This window comes from Cornus florida, unplaced genomic scaffold (genome assembly GCF_030987335.1).
Source record: "Cornus florida cultivar Cherokee Brave unplaced genomic scaffold, ASM3098733v1 CherokeeBrave_3.0.0_Hap2_Chr06, whole genome shotgun sequence".
Classification (NCBI taxonomy): Eukaryota; Viridiplantae; Streptophyta; class Magnoliopsida; order Cornales; family Cornaceae; genus Cornus; species Cornus florida.
In genome coordinates, this window is record NW_026775576.1 from 55,940,288 (window position 1) to 55,966,716 (window position 26,429).

Sequence of the window (26,429 nt, forward strand, 5' to 3'; positions counted from 1 at the left end):
CTCCTAAGATAATCAAAACCCTTCATTTTAGTTAAAATGCTTCAACATTCTAGTAGTTTATACTTGCCAAAATTAAACATGTGACACCATCATCAAACAAAAAAAATAAAAAATTCCAATGGTTTCCTCTTTTGCAACATCTACAAGCCTAACTTTCGAAAGAAAAAAAAAACATCTACAAGCCTACAAATAATAGGATATATTTCATACACTTCAACTCTGCTTCCTCTTAACCTTGTAATCCTATTCACTCATCTCCTCCACTAGATCTAGTTTCTCGAACTCAAGTATTAAAAGAATATGTGCACATGCAACTCAAGTACTAAAAGGAAAAGTGCACATTATGCCAGCACAAGACAAGGTAACAAAGTTCTGTATCCACACTTCTTTAACATCCACTTGAAAGAAAATGGTATTTGAATCATCAATTCAACATGATAGCATATTATTTTAATAATAATAAAAACCTTCAAAAACCCAACATCTATATTTCCCATTTTAGTGCATACCCACCAAAAAAAAAAAAAAAAAAAACTGCATACATTTTAAACAGAATTTGGCATCCTGACCAGAACTTGAAATAAGCATCCAAAAATTCCTGCTAGAAGCAAGCATGAACAGACAAAATTGATGAATTAAAACCAGAGACTATCGTTCCAAATTAAATAAGTAAATTGAAAAGATCGAGCAACATAGGATACATCTATAGTCCTTGCCAGAATAGCATAAACCTACATAGCATAAACCTACATACTCGATGAATTAAACACACACTTGAGTTCTAACTGATAAAAGTTTCACCGAAAGGTAAAACAAAGTGTAGCATTACGAGCAGAACTGAAATTGACAACAAATTGCCATCTAGAAAAGAGAGGTCCCCTTCCCCTTCTTGTCTCCACCAATCTCGAAATGCTTGCACCGCTGCACAAATGGCAACAATCACATGCCTGTAAAGAAAAACAAGAAAGCAAAACAAGGACCCATTGGAAGTTCTAAAGCTTACCTTGATTGGGTGCTGGGATACATGTTTGCAACCCTGGCATTGAAGCCTCAGCACAATCTTCTTGGTGGTTTTTGCCTAGTCAGAAAAAGCAGTCAAGACTTCAGCATAAATCATCTACGCACCCAATATATAGTAGTAATATTATTACAACTTACTATGTTTACAAGGAAACAGAACAGCTCAATAAATTGATGTGCCTTGGCGTTTAAAGGAGAGAATCACTAGATATAGATTCTTACCTTTTTGTGGAAAACTGGTTTAGTTTGTCCACCATACCCTGACTGTTTCCGATCGTAACGGCGCTTGCCTTGTACAGCCAAGCTGTCCTTCCCCTTCTTGTACTGTGTCACCTTGTGCAGGGTGTGCTTCCGGCATTCCTTAGACTTGCAGTAAGTCTTCTTTGTCTTCGGAACATTCACCTGCAATACAATTGGAAGGAATCACAAAAAGTGCCATATTATGCTTGAAAATGACATTTCATTTTCAGCTCCTAGAAATACTTGCAATCAAGTCAAGAGACAATTACACAATAATTTTACACAAAAGTTTCATTTTGAGAGACAACTTATGCTTCTGTAGTTGGCTAAAAAGTTGAAAAATAATATAGGAGTTCAATGAAATTTGTCAATGATTTAATACAAAAAAATTAACAAACATGAAATTCACAAAACAGTCATAAACATTAAGCCAAACTCAAGATTATTGTAACAACTACACAATTCAAGATATTGTACTTTTACACCACTTTTTTTACTACTACAGGACACACCCAGACTATAAGAATACAGTTCCATTTTTATCTTTTCACTTATTTACCCATTAAAAAAAGAGAAATTAATCACAACACAGGGTAAAAAAGTATCAGAAATTTACAAGATGCTAAAAATTCAATTATTGGTTTTTCATGACACACAGGGGCAGGTATAAATTAAACTGAATATATTCCAAATTTAATGAAAAACAACAATAAAAAAAAATAGTGCACTAAAGTGTAAACTTTCTGCAAAACATCAAATCAAGATATATAACATCACAACTCAAACATAACATAGATTAATAAATATGAGAAAATGTGGTAAACAACACTCTGTGATTAAAGTAAACAAGAAGTAGTGTTATTATATTTTTATACAAATTGTACATATAGACGGCCCATATCTAACTTTACACTGCAAAATGCATGTCCTGTTAAGTTGAGGCTGACTATAGGAAAGAAATCAATCTCTGTATCTTGACAGTACTTCGAGATGACCTAAAATCCCAGCTTTCATTTCTTTCTCTTGTAGAGACTTTTACACAATCAAACAAAGCATAACATTCTGTTTTGTTTCTGAAAAATAGTGAAGAAATGATTTTCAATAGACCAACGGAAGTTCAGGTTGGTGTTTCAACCCTGATTAAATCTAACATCAAAGTCTATTTTTTCCTCGCGTTTTCTTTCCAGCCAAACAGAGCACTATAGTATTTCTCATCATAATATACACAGTCAAAAGCCAATTTCATCTACCAAACAGCATATTGCAATAATATAAACATAACCAAAAAATATATCTGAGAGAAAACACCAGAACGAACAACTATCAGATCTAAGATCGAACAACAACTATCAGATCTAAGAACGAACAGATGTGAAAAAAGAGAAAAATACCCAAAAACATTATTTAGCGAGTGTGCGGACATAAAATCTTCACTACCATTTTCTTTTTATTTCAGCATCCAAACAATGATATTAGAAGAAGGATTCAAAAAAAGATGGTTATACAGTTTATATATATTTGTGAGCGTAGATAGATAGAGAGAGATGATACCATTGTTGATGAAGGCGAGAGGACGGAGTTGAGGTGTGAAGTTGGCCGCTAGGGTTGCGTGAGTATGTGATTGGCATTCGCAATTTATAATAGGGTTTTGCGTTGAATTAGAATGGGCCATGGATCGAACACGGCCAATAGATGACTGAAGCCCATATCTGAGTGCACAAAGCCCAATTCCAATTGTGGCCCAATCATCCATAGTCCGAAAAGACATCACACCTCACCACGAGCCCGTTACCTTGAAAAATTATTCATAGTCCCGCTCAATCACAACTCGACATGTAAATAAATGTTTCAACTTTATTTAGATATTTACTTGCGTAATTAGTCTGACCATGGAATCCTAAACCATGTAAAAATTTATCAGAAAACTTTATAATCCCGAACTATATAAAAATTTCTCAAATTAGTACATGGTTATGTATAATGTGGTTCAATTTAATCAAAACTCTTTTAACAAGAGAAGTATATGTATGATTATTTTAATATGATATTAAGATTAAACTACACCACCAAGTAAGGTCGAGGACCATTTAATAATTTTTCTATTCCTGCATCATTGAAAAATATCATTGAACATTTTTCAATGATAACGTAACACTGTGATAGACTTGGATATTGTTATAATTTAATTTTAAACTCAATTTTGAATAAGTTAATAAATTATTTAATTAAATATATTTGCTATCTCAATTTAAATATCATCTAAAAAAAGTTAAATTTTAATTTAGATAAACATTAAAGACTGAAAACTTAAAATTCAAACAATCTTAGTCTGACGAGACTTTAATTGACGAATTTCTTCTTTTAAAAGATTAATCTCCATTCTAAGATCAGGGAGATTAGCAGGACGTGAATTTTGTCCTTGGTGTTCTAATCTGCGTAGAACTTCTTTCATGCTGTAATGATTTTCTGCTCTCAGAAAATCTGAATTATCTGTATCCTCGTTAGATCTTGCCAGGGCAGAACCTATTTCAAAGACTTTCATCTTGATTTGAGGATTCTGGATATGATCTATAAGATCCAATAAGGATTGTTGAGTCGAAGTCAAAACATTTAAGCTTAACCCATTCATCTCAACAATTGCCTTATAATAATCATCATGAGAGGGATTACAGGAATATCTAGGGTTTTCAATCTCTGCTTCAGAGGAAGAAGAAGACTGTAATTCCATGACAACATCTCCGTAATCACTTGATGATTCTGGTTCAGAAGAACTAGTATTAAGTAACAATTTACTTAATTGAAGTCTCAGTTCCTCTTCTATGTGAAGACTACTGAGTTTTTCCTTAGTTCTGCATTTGTTTGCATAGTGGCCAATACGTCCACATTTGAAACATTTAGCCTCAGCTTTGGGCTTTCCTTTACCCTTTGCTTTAGGAGTATATTTCCTTTTAGGTTTAGTATACTGTCTAGAATTATCCTTTTCCTTTGAATAATTCTTTCGTTTGGAATACTTCCTTTTATAAGGTTTTTCAACCTTATTTCTTTTCCTAGGCTTAGGATAAGATAAGGGAGTCTGTCTAAATTATGCTTATCCCAGATTTAATTATGGGTCGTCCAAAAGTCGCGTTGGAATGTTCAACCCGTTTTTGCATTAGATTGCTGCACAGGGTATTGTTTCCAGTAAATCGTTGACAGACGAGTAATAGAATCTCTCTTAAGCAAAAGGACGACAGAATAGTAACTTACTGTTCACTATATAATATTATAATATTTATACTATTCAGACCTTAAAGCATTAACAATAATTAACAGACATGTTACAACCATCTTCGTCCTCCTCTTCAGGAATGCAGGACAACCAGGATTCAGAATTGGTAAAAAATACTGAAGTAGTGGAATGGACCAATGTTCAAAATAAATTGAACAGATGGACTATCCCTCCAGTAAGTGCAAAAAGCATTTACAAAATCGGAATGCTTAATTTAGCTGATCTATGGACTATCAAGACCATGGAACAGACCATGCAATTAAGCACTAAGGATACAATAATTAAGTTATTGTCTTCCCGTGACCTTCAGAGGCACATGCATAAATATAAGTACATCCATATAGGTTTAATTCAAATTGCTTTTAAACCTTTAACCTTGTTAGGTATGGATGCTTGTATTCAAGCAACCCTTAGGGATGCTCGATGTCTGAAATTTCACCCTTCCTTGATGGGTGCACTAGAAACCAGTCTATGTCATGGACCGGTTTATTTTAATGTCTATCCTAGTCTGAATTTATCTTTAACAGATAAAAATATCCATGAGGCAGTTAGTCTTAGGGTTCAGACTTATGGGTATGATTGCTTACCTGGATCGGAAGTGATAAGTGTTATTTATCGCATCCATTACAAAGTACTTAATACTATGTGTCCCAATGCTATACGCAAAGACTCTAAAGGAGTAACAGCGTTATGGGACACCAACATGTACACATCAAATGTTGCCACCAAAAGGATGATTCCTTGGAGTGAGATAACATTTCCTGAACACTGGACGATTTCTAATGCCGTTCCAGCACAGCCAATTGCTAATCATAGCTTAGACTGTGTTATTCAGGAACTAAGTGCTGTCTCCTTATCTGATGGAAAGTAGTCATCTGATGAAGGACATACTGTAGAACCAAAGACTTTTGGGTAAAGTTCTTTTGGCTGCTTCTGTCGGTAGGATAAGAGGAATCTTTACTTTTTGGGTGGATTCATCTTGTCCCTCAAGTGACTGGTGAGAGAGTCCCAATAGTCTGCTACTGTAGGCTCATCTTCAGAATTAAGATCTTCATTGGGATCCTGTGCATAACCTGCTAGACAGGAAAACTGATTTCCGTCTTGACTGGTCTGGCTAGAGACTGATACCATGGATGTATCATCTCGTACTGTAGGGGTGGAGGACTCAAAAGATTTAACAAATTTGGTCCTCATAAAATCCATGCATTTAACCATTAAATCAGCTTCGGTAATTAATGGTTGTTGTTTTCTGATCATATCTTTAACAAGTTCAAATGGGTTAAAGATTTCGGGTTCTGGAATAGTTAACTTTGGAATCTTATCCATGTATTCCATTGTTTTCTTTCTGATCTGATGGAGGAGGGCTTGGATAGGTTCTTGAGTCATGCCTGACCACCATCTGTAATAAAAGATCCTCTGGAGGACCGGTAACTTGTCAGTGGTATAACCACATTGGAAATCCCATTTCCAAATCCAAGGGATTCCAAATTCAGTAAAGAACAATAGGGTGGATTTCCCTACAGCAATATTATCCTGTCCCCGTAATTGAGGATGAAATTGTTGCCATGGCAAGTATAATTGACTGATTGATTCGGGCAACATATCCAGATCAGGGCCAAATATAGCCCACCAGGGTATAACCCAGTTTGGGAAATCAGCCTTAACTGATTGGGGGCATATCTTGAGGAACCAAGAATGCTTATGCTTCGGATTTTGATAAAAGAACGAATATGTCCAAGCTGAGATATAATCCCAATAATTGTAACTGTGACCATAGGATAATTTTCTTGGCAAATTGGGATTTAATCCCCAGTCACTAGGCCGTATAAGCCTCTTAAAGATAGTTTTACTATAAGTAAGAGGACTATCTTTGGAATTCGGAAATTGCTTCGTGTGGTTGATCTCCACAGAGGAAGTTTCAGTAAGTATGGCTTCATAGATATATCTATGGCGACCATCCGGTGCAGCATATTGTTGAGTTTGGAAATATCTGGATTTTACTTCCCAAGGATCTGGCATCCATTGCTCATCTTGGGAATCCAGTACTAATACTGTTTGAATATACCTTTGATTAGGTATCCATGGAGTTTCTTGTTCAAGAACCTCTTTCATGGTTGGTTTCTGTTGTTTTTGCTGGGAGCTGCTGTTTCCTTTAGAAGGAGTTTTGAGCAGATCAGCAACATGCTCCAAATATGGAAACTGATCATCAGTGAGTGGTATAACCACTTTGGCCTTAGCCTTGTTTTTGCTGCGAGCCTTTGGAGTATTACCCCGGCCCTGCCCATGGGGGGGCCGATTCATGAACCCTGCAAAAATTCACGAGTTAGAAAATCAGGTAAAGAATTAGAACTGCCTTTAATATATTCAATAGAAAAATCAAAAGCAGATAAATCAGCTTGCCAACCAGCAAATATCTGTTTGGAAACTAAATTCTTTACATCTTTTTCCAGTACTTGTTTAGCAGCACTACAATCAATGCGTAACAAGAATTTCTGATTGATTAAATCATCTTGGAATTTATAAATGCATTTAACCAAAGAAAGAATTTCCTTTTTTATGGTTGAATAATTTAATTGTGCATTTTTCCAAGTTCCGGAAGTGAAGCGAACAAGCTCCTCTGTTCCTGTGTTCGGATTTTTCTGTTTAAGAATACCACCGTATCCGATATTGGAGGCATCTGTTTCCACAATTTTGAACCATGAAGAATTAGCTAGAGCTAAGTAAGGAATTTGTTTGGCTCTGAGTTTAATCTTCTGGACTGCCTTGGTGTGTTCCAAAGTCCATGGGGAAGGAGATTTCCTTAACCTGGTATACAAAATTGCTGTGTCCTGTGCAAGATCTCTGTAGTGATTGCGAATATAATTCAAGCTACCCAGAAATCTTTGAAGTTGAGTTTTATCCTTTATTTCATCTGGAAATTTAGAAGCAAACTCAATACTACGATTAATAGGTCTAATTTTCCCATCACAAATTTCATGACCAAGAAATCGGACCTTAGTTAAAAACAGTTTTAGTTTAGGAGCAGAAACTACTAAACCACTTCGGTAAATGACATCTTTGAATATTTTCAAGTGTTTATAATGCTGATCAATTGATTTTGAAAATATTAGAATATCATCAATATAAACAATAGAAAATTTAGTAAAATGATTAAATATGTCATTCAAAATATGTTGAAATTCTGAAGGGGCATTTTTTAATCCAAATGGCATCACTGTCCATTCATACTGTCCGAAAGGTACGCAAAAGGCTGTTTTGTACCTGTCTTCTTCTGCAATCTGTACCTGGTAATATCCAGATTTAAGATCAAATTTAGAAAAGATTACAGCAGATTGTAACCTATCTAAAAGATCTTTGATGTTGGGAATTGGGTATCGGATCCAACTTAAAGCAAGATTGAGTGGCCGATAATCAATAACCAATCGAGGAATTCCTCGTTCTTTTTCAGCATTTTTATTGACATAAAAAGCTCTGCAACTCCAGGGGGAGTAGCTAGTAGTGACAAGCTTTTTAGCCATTAAAGAGCTGATTTCAGTTTTACATAATTCCAAGTAGTCAGCTTTCATGTGGCTGGGACTAGCTTTAGAAGGAATCATGCGATCGGTAAATCCCTTTTCATAGGGTAAAGAAACAATATGCTTCTTTCTGGCCCAAAAAGCATTAGGAATCTCACTACAGATTTCCTTTAGAAAGTTTTGCCGTAGTGACTCAATTTTCTGTTGCGCAGTGGGTTGTACCAATCTTTGATTAATTGCTAAGGAGGATACCTCCTTTTGCAAATAATTCAGTTGCTTTTCCTTAAAGATAATGTTATCTTTAAGAGCATTGATATGCTTATTTACTGGTGGGGTCAAGAACTGGAAAGTAATTGACTGGCCATATAAATTAGAGCATATTCTATGAGAATCAATTTTCCCAATTGGCATAATCAAAGCTAAAAAAGGAGTGCCCAAAATAACTTGTTGTGCCATGTTTCTGATGAGTAAGAAAGTAGATGGTATACAAATACCTTCTTTACAAATGAAAACATGATTAAGTTTATACTTAATCTGCATCTTACCTCCACTTGCACTGGTAAGACCTTGAGTGGTTTTCTCAAAGTATTGAGTAAGAACCAATCCTTCCTGTATGCAGTTCATGTCTGCACCACTATCAACTAAGGCAATTGCATTAGTGATTGTGTACTCCTGATTAATTACCAAATTGATAGAAACATACCATTTTTGGTAAGTAACTTGATTCAAGAGTTGGAGATAATTAGTACCTTCTGATTGAGGGACTTCATCATTGGATGATGAAGATGGAATTGCAGATTTTGCTTTTAAAAGAGTAATTTCCAAATCCATCTTAGTCTGACGAGACTTTAATTGACGAATTTCTTCTTTTAAAAGATTAATCTCCATTCTAAGATCAGGGAGATTAGCAGGACGTGAATTTTGTCCTTGGTGTTCTAATATGCATAGAACTTCTATCATGCTGTAATGATTTTCTGCTCTCAGAAAATCTGAATTATCCGTATCCTCGTTAGATCTTGCCAGGGCAGAACCTATTTCAAAGACTTTCATCTTGATTTGAGGATCCTGGATATGATCTATAAGATCCAATAAGGATTGTTGAGTCGAAGTCAAAACATTTAAGCTTAACCCATTCATCTCAACAATTGCCTTATAATAGTCATCATGAGAGGGATTACAGGAACATCTAGGGTTTTCAATCTCTGCTTCAGAGGAAGAAGAAGACTGTAATTCCATGACAACATCTCCGTAATCACTTGATGATTCTGGTTCAGAAGAACTAGTATTAAGTAACAATTTACTTAATTGAAGTCTCAGTTCCTCTTCTATGTGAAGACTACTGAGTTTTTCCTTAGTTCTGCATTTGTTTGCATAGTGGCCGATACGTCCACATTTGAAACATTTAGCCTCAGCTTTGGGCTTTCCTTTACCCTTTGCTTTAGGAGTATATTTCCTTTTAGGCTTAGTATACTGTCTAGAATTATCCTTTTCCTTTGAATAATTCTTTCGTTTGGAATACTTCCTTTTATAAGGTTTTTCAACCTTATTTCTTTTCCTAGGTTTAGGATAAGATAAGGGAGTCTGGTAGGCAAATTGATCACAAAATTCACCTACTTCCTTTCGACCAGTTAATCTTTGAGATTTTAACTGGGATTGTAACTTCAGATCATTACAAAGAGCTAGACCTTCCTAGATTACAATGTTGACTAATCCACCATAGGTATAGTTTCTGTAAGGGATAGAGATACCATTATTCATATCTCTAAGCTTTTTCCTGATTCTTTCTGCAAAGAAGGTTGGTAAACCATCTACAAATTTGGCTTTCCAGTGCTCATGATTTGCATCATTGAGTTGGAGAACCTTTGCCAAGAATACATCTTTATACCACCTAAAATGAGTTAAAGATGGACATCTTAGATTCTGTAGAAGCTCACGACTCCGTTCACTATTAGCACCTTCCGGGCCAACAAAATGTTGGATAATAGTGGTAATGAGAGTGTAAACCGCATCAGGAGCAGGTCCTGTTTGTTGAGTAGCTTCATCTTTAACAATCTTGGTAGCAGAAAAGATTTCAGCTTTCTGAATGTCAGTGAGAACATTATCCCACCATCCTTTAAGGATTCCTGTAAAACCAGCAACGACAAACTTAGCAATGGTTGGGTCAGTATTGTTGTTGATTTTACAAACTTGGCTGTACATCAAGATTTGATGAATAACCTCGTAAATCTGGTAATCAGATTTGCCATCTATGTTCCATTCATAAATGGTCTTGCCATGAAAAGATTTCTGTGTATGAAAATAATCTTCTTCATACAAGATATCTTGAGGTGTGGGTCTGGGATAATAATATCGACTCGGAGCAGGGGCTGTATTTGAGTGGATATTCCTATCATAGACAATTCGGTTTAACTCAGGCATCTGAGTAAAATCATTTTGGAATACCTCAATATGAGGTAACACATTCTCAGAATCAGAACCAATTTCAGATTCATCATGGGATAAAGTCTGAATTTTGAGTCCTTGAATTTTCTGAGTAAGAAGAGTAAGAAATTCTTCATTCTTCTTAGGATGTGTAAGATTGAAGCATGGAACTTCAATTGCAGGTTTCACCAATGCTTTGGATAAGGAAGCTTCTGGAGGAGAAGTCTTAACAGTAATACACTTAGTATTAATTGTATTTAATACCGTGTCAATTCCCGTTTCAATTCTCCCAAGCTGGGATCCTATCGTTTGTAAACAAACATTAGTATAATTGTTCTGCCTGTAAATATGAGAAATGTCCTTTTTAGTAGCATTACAGGATGGATCAATTATTCTGGGTTGGCTATAAGCCTTGGCTTCCACTTTAGAACCACTGTCAGGGTCAATTCTTTTCAGAATTAGATGTTCAGTGGGAGGATGGACAGAGTGAAAAACCTTATCTTCAGATGTGGTCCATGGTTTGAGAAAATCATCCAATATGTTTATATTAACAAGAGAATGATTGGTCATGTAGAACCAAGAAACAAAAGGTATAACCATTTTGCGTTCTTGTAGAAATTCATAAAATTGGGTTTTAAAAAGCTGTAATTGATTTTGGTCAAAAACTTTAAAATACCAATTTCTGAATTCTTTATATTGATCCTGTTGATGATATTCTATTGTTTATATTGATGATATTCTAATATTTTCAAAATCAATTGATCAGCATTATAAACACTTGAAAATATTCAAAGATGTCATTTACCGAAGTGGTTTAGTAGTTTCTGCTCCTAAACTAAAACTGTTTTTAACTAAGGTCCGATTTCTTGGTCATGAAATTTGTGATGGGAAAATTAGACCTATTAATCGTAGATTAGTACTTAAAATTTGAGTATTTCCAGTTTAACGTTAATTTTTACAATACATATTTTCTGGTTTATTAAACACCCACCTTGCTCTAAACATGTGTTAACTTTTCTATGCCACTAAAACTTTTATGAGTTTTATGATAAATGAATTTTTCGGGAATTGAAGAAAAATAAACAGGGATTTAAGTACGCAATAGACTTGATTATAAATGAAGAAAATGTTAGGTATAGAAAATACCCATAATAACTCATTTCTTAATATAATTCTCACAACCTTTTCAAATTGCATTTTCTTAATTTGTTTCTGAAAAATGGTATATAAGATAGGGTAAATTACATTAATCCCCACTAAGGTTTGGGCAAATTACACATTAGTAGAACATTTGGCCTTTATTATTTTGACATCTCCTGAAATTTGGTAAATGTACTCAACGACTACCCCTATCACTAATGAAAATTCAAAAAATAACTAAGTTGCCCTCTTTATTTCCTTGCGTTAAAAGACCTCAATAACCTTATATTTTAACATGAAATGACAAAAATACAATTAAAATGCAAAGTATCAATTTTCATATCACTTTCATAACATTTGATTTTACAAAAAGTATTTTTTTAATTTTTTTTTTTTTGTTAATGACATTTGATTATGGAAGTTTTTAGGGTTTGATTATGTTTTTTTTTTTTTTTTCCAACAAAAAAAAGGGGGGTATATACAAGATGGGGAAAAAATAAATAAATGGGTAATAGAGTCTTTTGGTTTACTGAATTTTTTTTATTAAATTAGATAAGGGTATAAAAGATATTTCCCATTTTTAAGAATGTCAAAATAATATAAACCAAACGTTCTATCCGTGTGTAATTAACCCCAGGAGAGGAGAGGTGAGTGTAATTAACCCTATAAGATATATGCCATCTAGACAAGGGATAATTGGGTAATATATTCAAAACAGAAAAAATAAAATAAAAATAAAAATAATAAATTCTCCTGCTATCTACAAATTGTGTACCAAACATTCCCAAAGTTAAGTATATGCATGTATAAGCTCCTATGATTTTATGCATTTTTCTACAACAGACTCCATATATTATTACTCATGTAATTTATACAGGATCCAAACAGAGTAAAATATATGAATAAAATCTGATAAATTTAAGAATTTACCCAGACTAATATCTGACCCAAACTCTGACAAATCTTTCAACAGAGGTTCACAACTGACTCATTTTTCAATACAGATTCAAAATTAAAATTCAAACCTGAACTAAAGTAAACTTCACATGAACAACATCAACAAGATGATTATCAATGTCCAGAAGCAACCTAACTAAACATCAATATCATCAACAAGATGATCATCACAACAAATATTAGATATGTCTCATTTCATATAGCATTAGCATTACTTTATTGGGAACCTAACAAATGTTCAAGACTACATGAACCCCTAAATGCTTTGAGAATTTGTAGGACCCAAATGCTCTATATTACAAAATGCCCCCATTGGTGTAACAAATTCAGCATTGCAGAAATAAAGTGTACAGCTTCTGCATAACAGAATAAACCAACAAAGCCTCCGAATACCAGCATAATATACACACGTGTGTGTGTGTGTGTGTGTAATCTAGGGCCTACACAAAAAGTACCGATAATAATATCAAAATAGAGAGGGGACAAATGTAGAAAACAAGAAGCAGCATCACTGCAATGGTTTCTAAACAGAAGGTAATGGAAATGGTCTACAAAATGTACGATTAGTCGAAACAAAACCATCATATTGTCGGAAAACATCCATGTTCAACAATAAAAGTACAGCCCCATTGAGCACTGTTACGACAAAAGGTTGCATACACCTCTTTAGATGCAACCTGCATGCAAATACTGTCTTCAAAACCCGATCTTCCACAACCGACACAACATAACGGATATAAAGTTTCGCAGACAAGGTACCATGAAAATTTTCCTCTAAGGTCATAAAACTGAGAGAAAACATTGGGGCAATCGTAAGAGGAAAAACATCCAAGGCATTTGTTTGAAACTCCAGAAAATTTTCAATATTTTCAGAAAGTTGACAGAGAGGATATGATATCCCAGGTATGAGGTCCATGGCTACATTCTTGACCTGATGAAGTAGATACGGCACCAACCTGTTTGTAGTCGCTGCTGAAATCTTCACCAAGAAGTGCCCCGATAGCATCTGTCATGATGGAGTGTTCCTTACCACGCTCAGTGTCATCACCAAACCAATTTGATCCAAGCAAGAAATCAGGCCTGGAAAAAAGCATATGATCTGCATTTTCTTCCTTTTCATCATACTGTCTCGTAATCCAGTCAACTTCTTCTTGCTTAATTTTGCATCCTTCACAATAAGACAGAAGTAATTCATTAATATAACACGGTCAATTTCATCCATCAAAGTTAACAAGATACAAAAATATTCCAACCTGGCATGGTCTCAACTGACTGGGGTTCATCAGACGAGCTTCCACTGATGGGAGTGTAATCGCTGAACACATATGCAGCTGAATGGCTTAAAGGAGAGATCGGGTCACCACATACTTCCCGTTCCGTCTCACATAGATTCTGGGATGAACTGTTAACCATATCACCGGGAATAATAGAAGCATTAGAAGTGTGCTGGTCTGAATTGTTCTTTGAGTTCTTCAAAGTCGCTTCATAGAGAACAGCATCCAACAGGCCACTGTTCCGTGGCGACACACTCTCCGGCTGTGTGTGCTCGGTTGGAGGAGACTGAATTAAAGTATCAACGGACTCGAGAGAAGTCAGAGGGGAAGAAGGTATCCCCCAGCTATCAACTTGAGTATCAGAATATTGGAGTGAAGGGAGCTCCAACTTCAAAGCCCAAGAGTTGGGCTCAGAAGAAGGCACGTTGCCATTTAAAAGGGCATGGCTGCCAGGAAGTACACATGAGGATGATGGATGATTGGCACTAAGATTGTGATCATATGGTGAAGAAAATCCAAAGGATTGCGAGACCTTCTCACAACCACCACCATTCTGGTATTGATTGATCGCTGGAAGAGCATCAACAAGACTATCACTTACATCAGAGAACAAGGACTTGGATTCTCGAAGGCGCTTGGCTGGATTCATCATTGAGAACATGAAGTTATTACCACCGGAGGAACCAAGACCTTGTGATAGCAAGCTACTCGCAGGAATATCAAGCAAGCTACTTGAAGGAATATCAAGAAGGCTTGACGAATAGATCTGTTGATTGAGTCCCAAACTCTTGAATTCAACGGCAGGAATCTCAAAGTTGTTTGTGGGCAGCAGATCAGAATGTCGTGAGTCTTCAGATGGGTATGAACCCATGCTCATATTTTGTTGCTCCTCATTAAATACCTGGTGGTAACTGATATCAGGAGGGTATATAGGCAAGCCAGCACGTTGCCTTCTCTTGATTCTGGTATTCCAGTAGTTCTTTATCTCGTTGTCTGTACGTCCAGGCAACTGAAAAGGAGGAAGAGGATGAGACAAGCGTGAAAAATAACATTTAATTTCTGTCAAAAAATAACTAAATAAATAAAATCAGGTAAAAGAGCACATCAGGCTCTTCTGTTAAAGCTGTGCGCAATGTGACAGCAAATTTGTTAACTATCAAACTGAGAAAATTGCATGAAATGCAATGAGTAGACGACATGCAGAGACGCGCTCCCAAAAACTGGACCCCCCACCCACACAAAAAAAAAAAAATCAAGTTTTACTTCTACAAAATCTATAAACTTGCACTGCAAGGACAGAGTATGTTAGATTTTCTCGTAGCACGCCAAGAACAACCATTTAAAAAAGAAATATGGGTAAATCAATATTATCAAGGATATCGATAAGGTATGAACTAATGTAATTATCATTAGCAGTGAGTACCAACTTTGATCATTGTAGCAGCATTCAAAATTTTAGAGACATTGACAGAGATACAGAGAGATAAAAGAATATCAACATTTATTTGAAAAATTGATGGAAGCAAGTAGAAATCATAGAAACAAGACATTGAAAACATAAAAGTTGTCTACATAAACAACATAGAGTGATAATCTAATATATATAAAATGCATGCACAACAATTTATAAAATAACAATTGAAAAAGTGATAATCTCACATTGAACGGCCATTTCACAAGCTTGGGTGAAAACTAACGCCACTATCTCAGATATTGTCCATGAAAAATTTAACTAAATACTCTTTGAATTTCCTAACCAGACGCTCAGTTTTTCCCGTTATTCCTACCACGTCGTTTTTATATCTCTTGTCCAATCTAAAACTATATATATGACAGTGTGTAGCATATACTACATGTGTATATTTCTATATATAGTATGATAAGGGTGTGCGAGTCTCAAATAGGAAAAATATATATATTATTATAAAATATTAATGGAATACATATAAGCATACTTCTTGCTAACCTGTAATATATACAGAGAAAAATTGATCATCATCCTTGCCTTAATCCCATACGAATGGGGTCGGCCGGCCAGTACAAAGGGTAGCCCAGTGCACGAGGCTCCAACCATTGCAAGGTCTGAGGAGGGTTAGATGTATGCAGCCTTACCTCCACATGGAGAGGAGGTTCCTAGATTCGAACCCGTGACCTTCACGGCCCTACCGTTGCGAGAAGAGAAAAATTACAGAAGCCAAACAGCAAGGAAGAAATGGAAGGTGAAGAAACTGTTAAAGAAGATAAAGAGCATCCTTCATCAAAAGTCTTGTGTAAATGGAACGGCAATAGCCAGAAGGGGCGGGTGGATTTTAACTTTCAGGTTCTTTGTGACATGAGCACGTGGAAACCAAAGTTCATGACATGTGTAAGGACACAAGTGACGTGTTATTAGAGCTGGTGTTATCGTGTCCTTTATCGCATGCATAAAAAACAACAATAATGCCAATAAAATGAATATATCAGCTGTGAAATTATCACACATCAATTTCATTACCGCTCCTCATACCAAAATATCGTGATAATATAATAAAAAGCAAAACCATAATGGTATCCATTAATACAGTAAATTCAACCATGCACATTACCAGTTGGGCTTAGCCAAGTGGTACCTCCCCCTCCTTCCAAATGGAAGGTTGAGGGTTTGTGTCCCCAATGAGACAATCCACTCGAGCAGGACCTATTCTCATAATAGGCAGCGAAGCAGAATAGGAAAGGGCCGAGCTGACTGACGATTGCCTTATTAGCTTTTAGAAAAAGGCTCTCATGTGGAGCTAACATGTTAATTAGTGTGTTAGTGATTTCCTACTACGGAAAAAATTTGCACATTCAACTGAAAACAATTTTAGGGTCAGTATCATTGAATGATGGAAAATTTTGAGTGGTTGGCCAATAAATTTATAAATACTAAAGTTATGCTCCATACTAAAACAAATCACTTCTTTACTTTTTACCAAACCTGTAAAAAAATAAATAAATAAAAGGAACTACTAGTTTCAGTTTTTAAGACCAAGATTAAAATGGAGATCTCCTGTTTAGCCTGAGACTGCATTAGAGCATGAGGATCTTGTTTGATAGATAAGATTCCAGAGAGGAGAGGGACTTCGGGAATGTGATCTCAAAGTGGAATTCAGAGGGTACATATGCTGGGCTCTTTGACCTATGGTTGGGGTGTCATGGAGAGAGAGAGAGAGAGAGAGAGAGAAAGAGAGATTACCTTCACAGAAATCATTGCCATCAATGGAAAGTACTATCATAGCAATCGATGAACATTAGTGAGAACAGCTCACCATCAATAATGGGAAACAATATCTCCGAAGCAACGAGGTGAAGTATTAGAATATGAGGAAATGGTGGGGTACTCATTTGTGTGCGAAGCAGTGAATTTGTTGAGGATAGAAGCAGATAAAAGTTATCATAAATCACCCTACCTTCTCAATATTGTGGTTGATTATTGAATTTAGAGAGAGAAGATTAAAGTTTAGCTAAAGCAACGGCCACCGTCATGTAGGGGATTTCAATTTAATTAATTGATTTTTTTATTGAGTGAGAGAGAGAGAGAGAGAGAGAGGAAGCTAGATGTTTCAGCCCAAGCATCCAATGAGAGAGTATTAGATTAATCACCACCGCTACCCTCAAAACAATCATTGCCATCAATGGAAAGCACCGTCATAGTAATCGACGATCATTAGTGAGAGCAGCTCATCATCATCAATAATGGGCAACAATATATCCAAAGCAACAAGGTGACGTATTAGAATAAAATAAATGGTGGGGTACTCTGTTGTGTGTGAAGCAGTGTTGCCGAGGATAGAAGCAGATAAAAGCTATCACACATCACCCTATGTTCTCAATATTGCGGTTGATTATTGAATTTATCAAAAAGAGAAGATTAAAGTTTAGCTAAAGCAACAATCACCCTCATGTCGGGGATTTCAATACGGTTAAACATTTTTTTGATTTAGAGAGAGAGAGAGAGAAAGCTAGATGTCTCAGCTAGGGGTGGTAACTCGTGTTGGCGAGTGATAATCATGTCATGTTGAACTAATAGTACTCTCATACAGGTCAACCTGAACATGACCTGTTTAATAATCGCGTTTGGAATCTTGACACGAAAATGACCCATTTATTAGGCAGGTAACATGACCCATGTAACCTATTTATTAAATGGGTCGGGTAACACAATATAACACAACCCGTTTAATAACCTATTTAACCCATTTACATTAAATGGGTCGTGTAACTTGTTTATTAACCTAAGTATAAATTGACATAATGAATGACTGAATAATCCAAATTCATGAAAATGAAGATAATTGAGACATAATAATTACAAAAATAAAAAATAAAATACAAATACAATATCCATATTGAATTTATACTGAAATACAAAAAATAATCATGGTAAATGGGTTAAAATATTTTCCGGGTTAATCAGGTTGAACTGACACGATTAATTAATTGGGTCTAATAATGTTAAACGAGTTAAGCCCCAAAAACACAAACACATTCTGATTAATTAAACAGGTTATACGGATTGACACGATTATGCCACGAACATGATTAAGGTAAACCCAAACTCGCTAACTTCATGTCGTGTTGGCGAGACGTGTCAAATTTTGCCAACCCTAGTCTCAGTCCAAGCATCCAATGAGAGAGTATTAGATTAATCATCACTGCTACCCTCAAACAATCATTGCCACCAACGGAAAGCACCATCATAGCAATTGATCATCATTAGTGAGAACAGCTCATCATCAATAATGGGGAATAAAACCCAAAGGGGTTGGCCTAGTGGTAAAATTACTTAGGCTTTGGTGCTTCCTTGCACCAGGTCCGGGATTCAATTCCTACTAGGAGTTTACGACTACTTGGGGCCCCGCCAAACTTTTTCAACTAAGAAAAAAAAAATAATGGGGAACAATATCTCCGAAGCAACGAGGTGAAATATTAGAATATTAAGAAATGGTGGGGTACTCCTTTGGGTGTGAAGCAGTGAATTTGCTGAGGATAGAAGCAGTTAAAATTTATCACATATTACCTTCCGTTCTCAATATTGCGATTGATTATTGAATTTATCAAGGAGAGAAGATTAAAGTTTAGCTAAAGCAAAGGCCACCATGATGTCGGGGATTTAAATTTAATTAATCGATTTTTTAATGATTATGATATCCCTGCTCATGCACCGGTTAGAAGAGGTAGAGTTGTTTGCTTGAAGTGACAAAGATGTCGGCCAAAACTCACATGGGATGAGGTTGAATTTTGAAAATGAAATATTATAGGAGACACGGTCTATAATTAGAAAAAAAAAAAAAGAGGGAGAGAGAGAAGAAGAATCCATGTGGTCCACTCAACCCCATCCATACGGTATGAAGACATGGATGGTGATAACGATAACTTTACTGAGAAACTGTTAGAAAAATGGGAATTTCTTTCTTTTTATATTATTTTTTTACAATTTAAATTGTTAAAATAATAGTTGCCTGTAATCTTTATCTCAAACCAATCAATACTCAAATTCTCAAACGATAAATCGACCATCTCATTCACTGGACACGCACTGCATTATTCAAGTAACCGAATAATATAATCTGAGACAAAAGATTCACATGTACAATCACCACTTCTCGAGAAGGGGGGTCAAGTTAACTGCTTTCTTACTTTTTTCAGGTTAATAAACTCTGTCATTAACAAAAAATTGATCATATTATGCAGCAAACACTGACAGGGTGACTTCTCTAAAAATTTCTTAAACCAGACTTTCCATCATACCAATGGGTTGCCCATTTGGCTTTGACATCCACATTGGATTCATTAGAATTCTTTCTCCTTAAGGTCTTTGGAAAACCCCCAACTCATACTAACCTTATTTTCACAATCTTATACTTTAGGATAAGTTCTACAATGGCTGCCAAGTAGCATACACTTCCTCTATCACTCCACCTATAGTATTTGTACTGTAAGGGGAATAAGTCAATACGGATAAATTTTTAAAAAATAAAAGGCCAAATATATAAGTAAACCCCAAAATATCCTTGAGTATATTTGTTACATTATCATAAAAGTTCAGCAATCATAATTCCTATATGAGACCCTGATCCACATAATACAAAAGTAGAATATATAATGACAGCAGCAAAACTTAAACATTTTGACACAGCATAAGTTTGCATAATTGAAAAGGGAAGTTTGAGGAAAAATACGACTTTCTATAAATATCTTACAGTAACACATATCACCATGCAACTGGTGAGATGTTCCTCCAGAAAGTCAAGCATTTGTTCAAAATTTTAAAAGAAGAAAAAGATTGCATTGAAGTTGATAAACTTACAGCAGCTTACAGGGCAAGATTTTTGGGTTCATAAAATGTTTTGATTAAAAAATAAAATAAAAAAATCCAAAAAGCCACCTTCCAATGAAATAAAGGAAACTACTTCGCTTTTATTGATACTATCACTATCATCACCAAAGTAAATGTTCACCCTCTTGTGTTGTCAACACAAAAATACATAGAAACTTAAAATACATAAAAATTAAAAAACAAGATCTCAATAAATTGAACTAAAGAAGTTACAATAATCGTTTAGATATATGTTTACCAAATTTACTATCCTGAACCATCAATCTCATGCTAAAACTTCCTGAGGATATAAAAAAACTATCTTCAGGAGAAAAAAAAAATTAAAAATTAAAAAAAAAAAAATCTCAGCGCAACTGGAAACAAATTAAAAATGCAATATAATTGATTTACTTGAAAAGATACTAGTGGAGCATAAATACACACCTCCGCAGCCATTCGAGCCCATTTGTTTCCCATTTTAGCATGGAGTTCAATGATACGACGCTCTTCCTCAGGAGTAAATGCACCTTTCTTCAAATCTGGTCTTAGGTGATTTGCCCAACGCAGACGACAGCTTTTACCACAACGAGAAAGTCCTGAGTGCTTCTGGACGGCATTCCAATTCCCCTCCCCATGCTTGCTGACATACTCCACCAAAATTGCATCTTCTGCTGACGTCCAGGGGCCTTTCTTCAAAGGAGTGCCTCCTACCAAGTTTCCTCCACTGCTAGCTTCTTCAACAGAAGGTGAATCTGTGGAATCTTTGGACATCATCCTGTCCTCACTCTCACTTGTCATATGACTCATCTTCTTAAATGCAGTACAATTAGAAATAACAAACACCAAAATAAAGTCCCCAGCAATCCAATCCTGCAAACCCCAAAAGAATGAAATTACCATAAGAAGACGGAGAGACCACCAAAATCAAGCTGCAACCATGGAGAATAATATAATGCACTAGTCTAGTAACGACAACAGAATATAGTCTCATCAAATTCAGCAATAAACCACAGCACATTCCAAGCAACACTAACATAATACTCGATACAGCAAAATTCACTGTGTTGTCAAGCCTAAACCTCATAAGGTGTCGATAAGTGTACCCTCACTCTCAATGGTGTACCCACAGAACAATAAATGTATGGCTCAAATATAACCATCACCCACTAAAAAAATCTGAAAATATCACCAAATAGAGATGCATAAGGACAAATTCAGTATTATAAGTACGAAACATTTCCAATCCGACAGCATAGAAATCTTAAACCCCAAAGCATCATTTGATTGCATTTTTCTTGTTTTTCAGGGAAATGTTTCACATGTTAACCTCAAAAGCAATATAAGAACTGGAATAGAAACTAATAGTACCTAAATTCATTGACATATAATGCAACATAAATTTGGTAAGAAGTGAATAATTACCTGAATGAAGACTGTTGATGAGTTGGAGAACAATCAGCCTCGAATGATTTCCAGAACCCCCAGAATACAGACCCAAAGATTTCACAAAAACCACTACCAGATGCTATACAAAACCAAAATACCAATCCCAGAGAAATTCAATCAAATCCAAATGAAGACCAGCACAACTGGAATTTAAAAAAACAAAAAAACAAAAAAACAACAAATAAAAACTAAAATTCAATGAAACAAAATTTTGAAAACCCAGAATTTTGTGACACAAATGGAGTTGAAATTGAAATGAAGAAGGCACAAAGCTTGAACGAATTGAAATCAAGTTGACCTCCACACACTTCCAAATGAAACTGAAAACCACAAAACCACAATCACCTTGATTTCATCGAACATGCAATATAGGAATTTCAATTAATCAGGCGCCCAAAGAAAAAAACACAAAGTGAAACACAGCTGAGTGTCGAAACCAAGTGAACACAACTTGATGAACATAACATGCAATCAAAGCTCCATCCACGGATCTACTGCAAACCCAAACTCCTCCCAAAATTGAAATTAAACACAATAACAACAACAATTGAGACGGAAAATCAAAACAAAGCTCGAAAAATCAAATTGAATTAAAATTCCAGACGGCAAAATCACAAACACAGAACGAAGAAAGAAACCCTAATTGCAACCCGATCCCATCAGAGAGCTCTGGAGAGAGAAAGAGAGCTTGACAGAGGGAGCTAAGGCGGTGACTGATTATGAGATTTAGAGAGAGAAAGACCACGGAGAAATCGAAGTCAATTGGAGAAGAGAGATGGCAACGAGAGAGCAAAAGTAGGAGAGAGACCAGGACCGATTACCAGCTTAGAAGAGTTTAGAGGAGTTCGTACATATACAAACACAAACACACACACACACACACCCAAACACAAACACACACATGCATATACATGTTTATATATATATATATATATATATATATATATTTGTATTACTTCATTTTATATACCTTCTTCTACTTTCTCTGCTATGCTCCCTCTCATGCTCACAGCTCGCCTACCTAGATAAAATAATAGTAGAAAATTCTAGAGAGAGAAATGTCATGGAATCAAGAGAGAGAAAGACTGTGGGAAGTGTCTTATTAGGGAAAGTCATGACTAAATCAACTTAATATTAGACCCACCAAAAATATCAACAAAACAAAAAATATTACTCCAAAGCTAATCATTTTCATTAAACTTACCTGAACAATTACTATATATTAACCAGACATCACATTATGATACTGTCTTATTCTTATACACGTTTCTAAATATGTAAATTTATATATATAAATAAATATGATAAATGTCACCCCTCCTTTTATAAATATCTTTATTTTTAAAAATCAAATGACACAAATGCCCCTTATACTTAAATTCTGAAATTTGAGTTGAATGAATGATCATTGATCAAGCATAGTTCACAGCTTTTATGCTTGAGTTGAATGATCAAGCATAGATCGAGGTGGTTTTGAAGTTCGGGATAATTAAAGAGATGTTGTCTGTAACGTACTTTTCTTTTTTAAAACTTAATAGTTCGTTGGAAAAGACCTAAACCCTAGTGCCTCATAAAGTATTAGATTTCAAGATCAATTTCTGATTGAGGTAGTTGTGTGAGTACCAATTAGGAAAAAAAATACTCCATAATTTGTCTTGAAATTCGAATTGAATAATTAAGAGTAGCCCGCTTTTTTTTTTTTTTTTTTTTTTTTTTTAACAAAATTGTAGAAACAAGATCATTCTGACACTTGAGTTAATTGATTAAACAGAGCCAACACATTCTCTTCTCATAGATTTTGTAAAATCAAATTGAAAATCAAGGACAAGAATGTCATTCCACATTCAAATTTTAGTGCATTTATAAGAAAGTAATGTGGGTGATACATGAGTAAAATTAATTGATTGTGTGTAATTATGTAAATTGTGTAGATATGGATATAGTGATATTAAATTATTAATTGATTAACTCTCACATGATATAATGAAAGTGATAGTTGGGCACAACACAATTTTTTTATGTTAACTAAGATTACATTTAATACTGTCTCATTCTGAATACACATGCTACACACATGTGAATTTATACAACATTATATATATATATATATATATATATATATATATGAGTAATATTAAATTGGTTAATCTCACTTGATAGAGAATGAAAGTGATAGTTGGAATGGGAGACAACACATATGCACGTAATTGGAAAGTGTAATATGTTAACGGGAGATTATTATTAATTATTAATGTACATCTACACTACTTATATAAATGCAGTGTGTGACCATTCGCATTGGGTAGTACGTGTGGTACACGTTATTGAACGGTGGGTTAAATGAGCAACGGTCAAAGTCAGCAACACGAATTTTCAGCTCGCGTGACAATGCGCGTGAACGTGACGTACAAGGCAATGATACTGTTTGCTAATGTGCGCTGGGTGCGTTTTGGTCCGACAACACCTAACGCGTTTTCCATTTTTGGGATGTGTCTGCAAGTAACGTTTTCGAAATTCGAAAAGTGGCTTAATCTACTCCCTCCCACATGTTCCATGCATTATTGCAAATCTATCCTAATCACAAGATTATGATAACTACTTTTTATTTCAAAAAACAAAAATAATAATACTAATTATTAGGGAATTGTTTTACTCTTTACTCTATAATTAATTTTTCTAATATTTTTATTTAGTCAGAGCAAATATAACAAAAAAATCACTTAAACTTACGTTGTGATCGGATGAATTCACCATTTTTAAAATTATAAATGATCAATTCGAAAGACACTAATTTATCTATTCTATTATCATCATTTTGAAGTTATACCTATTGAAAATTTTCAAAAAGACTTAAACTTGATAATTGTTGACTCCACTAATTATCATGACATACCTTAAATTACTCCTACTACTTTTAAATGTTGTGTCGACATTTATTTATTTTTTATATTGTGCTAAAAATTTGGATAAAATAATTACTTATGCTTGATATATAAAAAAATAAAATAAAAAATCTTCTTGATACATAAAATTATCCAAAAATTGTAGTTGTTGGGCTTTCTTTTTGTTTTCAACTTAATTTCTATTATTAAAATGCTCTTACCAACTAGTTTTACCATTTTTTTTTTTTTTTTTTGAAGGCTCTATTTATCAATGCATGAGTTTTGAAATTTGAAAAGTGGTAATTCTCTCTCCTAAATTACTTTTTTAAGCAAATATATCTTCTTTTGTGCATTTAAACTTTAGCCTATATATATGTATATACACGTGCGTGTGTGTGTATCCATGTAACATCTCTAATTTCAAACTAATTGTACTCAATGTTTAATCACTCACTAATTATCTATTGTATTGGACTATTAGAGGAATAATTTATTAATATCAAGATCACTAGTTTAGTGTTATTTTATTAACCTACTAATAAATTTGTAGCTTTGATTATTATTGGTAAAACATACCATGGGTAGTGGTTTAAAGTGACCAACGGTATTATTAACAAATGTGACCACAGATAATATTCACAATTTTTGTATCAATAAATATATTACAAAGAGTCAATTTCTTTGTTGGCAAGTGTTCATTTTCATCTTATTTTTCATGAAAAACAAAAAACTTTTTGAAATACAATAGACTAAGTGGCCCTTAAAACAATTTTTTTTTCTCTCTCTTTTTCCACAGTGTTTAAATGAACATGTATATAATAGGGTGATATGAAAAATATTTATATTATTATATATGCACACTTACATATCTATATATATATATATATATATATGTGTGTCAAGTATAGAAAATACACCTAAAGTTTTAATTTGGTGCAAATAGACCCCTCTTGACACATTTAAGTTTTATTTTGACAAAATTGCCCTTGTATACATATTTTACATTTAAAAATGCATCATTTTATAGGTAATGTGTATACAACACTCCTATACTATGAGATTATTAATATACGTACACACCCCTTTGGATATTTTTAGAAGAATAAAAGGGTAAAACGAGTACTACAATATTACTTTATGTCATTTTTTATTATTATTGAGATGTGTTTCCGCACAATTTTAAAAAAATATAAGTGTTTTTAACACACTTTTTTAAATAGGGGTGAAAGTGTTACGCAAAGTGTACATTAAGGCGTTTTCTACACTTGGCCCATATATATATGTGTGTGTTTGTGTGTCATGGATCGAAATATTTTTTAAAACATATTTTATATCAAAACAACAAGAGCTGAGCGGACCATAAATTGTTTCAATTTTCTTCATCTTATCTATTGAAAATAATAATAATAATAATAATAATAATAATAATAATCACCTCGTGGTTTAAGTAAACTCTTTAAAAGTGTGGAAAAAAAACAAAGTGAAAATTTTACCCCCACAAAAATTTACTGGATTGAAGTAAATGTAAATTATTATGTAATGATCATTATTTAAAATGAAAAGGAAAAAAATATATATATAGTATTAGTCCTTCTTAATTAATTTAAGCGCCCCATGGAAAATACAATGGAGGCTTGCATATCACTTCACATGCACAAAGTAAAAACAACATTTTGAGCCGAAAATTAAGAACAAAAAATAAGTTGAAAGGTCTTTTTAAACATATTCTAAATCAAAACAAATAGTTATAATGGACGAGAAATTATTTCAATTCTCTTCATTTTCTTTGTTGAAATAAAATAAACAAAAAAAAAAGAAAGAAAGGCAAACTCAATGCACAAGGCTTCCGCTATTATGAAGTCCGGTGAAAGGTAAATGTATGCAACTTTATCTATATGCACGTAAAGAGGCAAAAACATTAGCCCAATG

General features: G+C 34.4%; 2 protein-coding genes across 2 annotated transcripts; both read right to left on the bottom strand.

Annotated features, from left to right (window-relative positions):
• Nucleotides 1-616: 616 nt before the first annotated feature.
• Nucleotides 617-2,911, bottom strand: LOC132311564 (large ribosomal subunit protein eL42). The gene is made up of 4 exons (XM_059809519.1): nucleotides 2,812-2,911; nucleotides 1,243-1,422; nucleotides 1,004-1,078; nucleotides 617-921 (listed from the first exon to the last, which is right to left on the bottom strand). Exons 1-4 carry the CDS (start codon nucleotides 2,812-2,814, stop codon nucleotides 862-864), a joined length of 318 nt encoding a protein of 105 aa, XP_059665502.1. The 5' UTR covers nucleotides 2,815-2,911; the 3' UTR covers nucleotides 617-861.
• Nucleotides 2,912-13,052: 10,141 nt separating this feature from the next.
• On the bottom strand, nucleotides 13,053-22,698 carry LOC132311565 (transcription factor MYB33-like). Its single transcript, XM_059809520.1, has 4 exons — nucleotides 21,595-22,698; nucleotides 20,617-21,042; nucleotides 13,815-14,844; nucleotides 13,053-13,729 (listed from the first exon to the last, which is right to left on the bottom strand). The coding sequence occupies exons 2-4, from the start codon at nucleotides 20,977-20,979 to the stop codon at nucleotides 13,431-13,433; spliced, it is 1,692 nt and encodes a 563-aa protein (XP_059665503.1). The 5' UTR covers nucleotides 20,980-21,042; nucleotides 21,595-22,698; the 3' UTR covers nucleotides 13,053-13,430.
• Nucleotides 22,699-26,429: the final 3,731 nt, after the last annotated feature.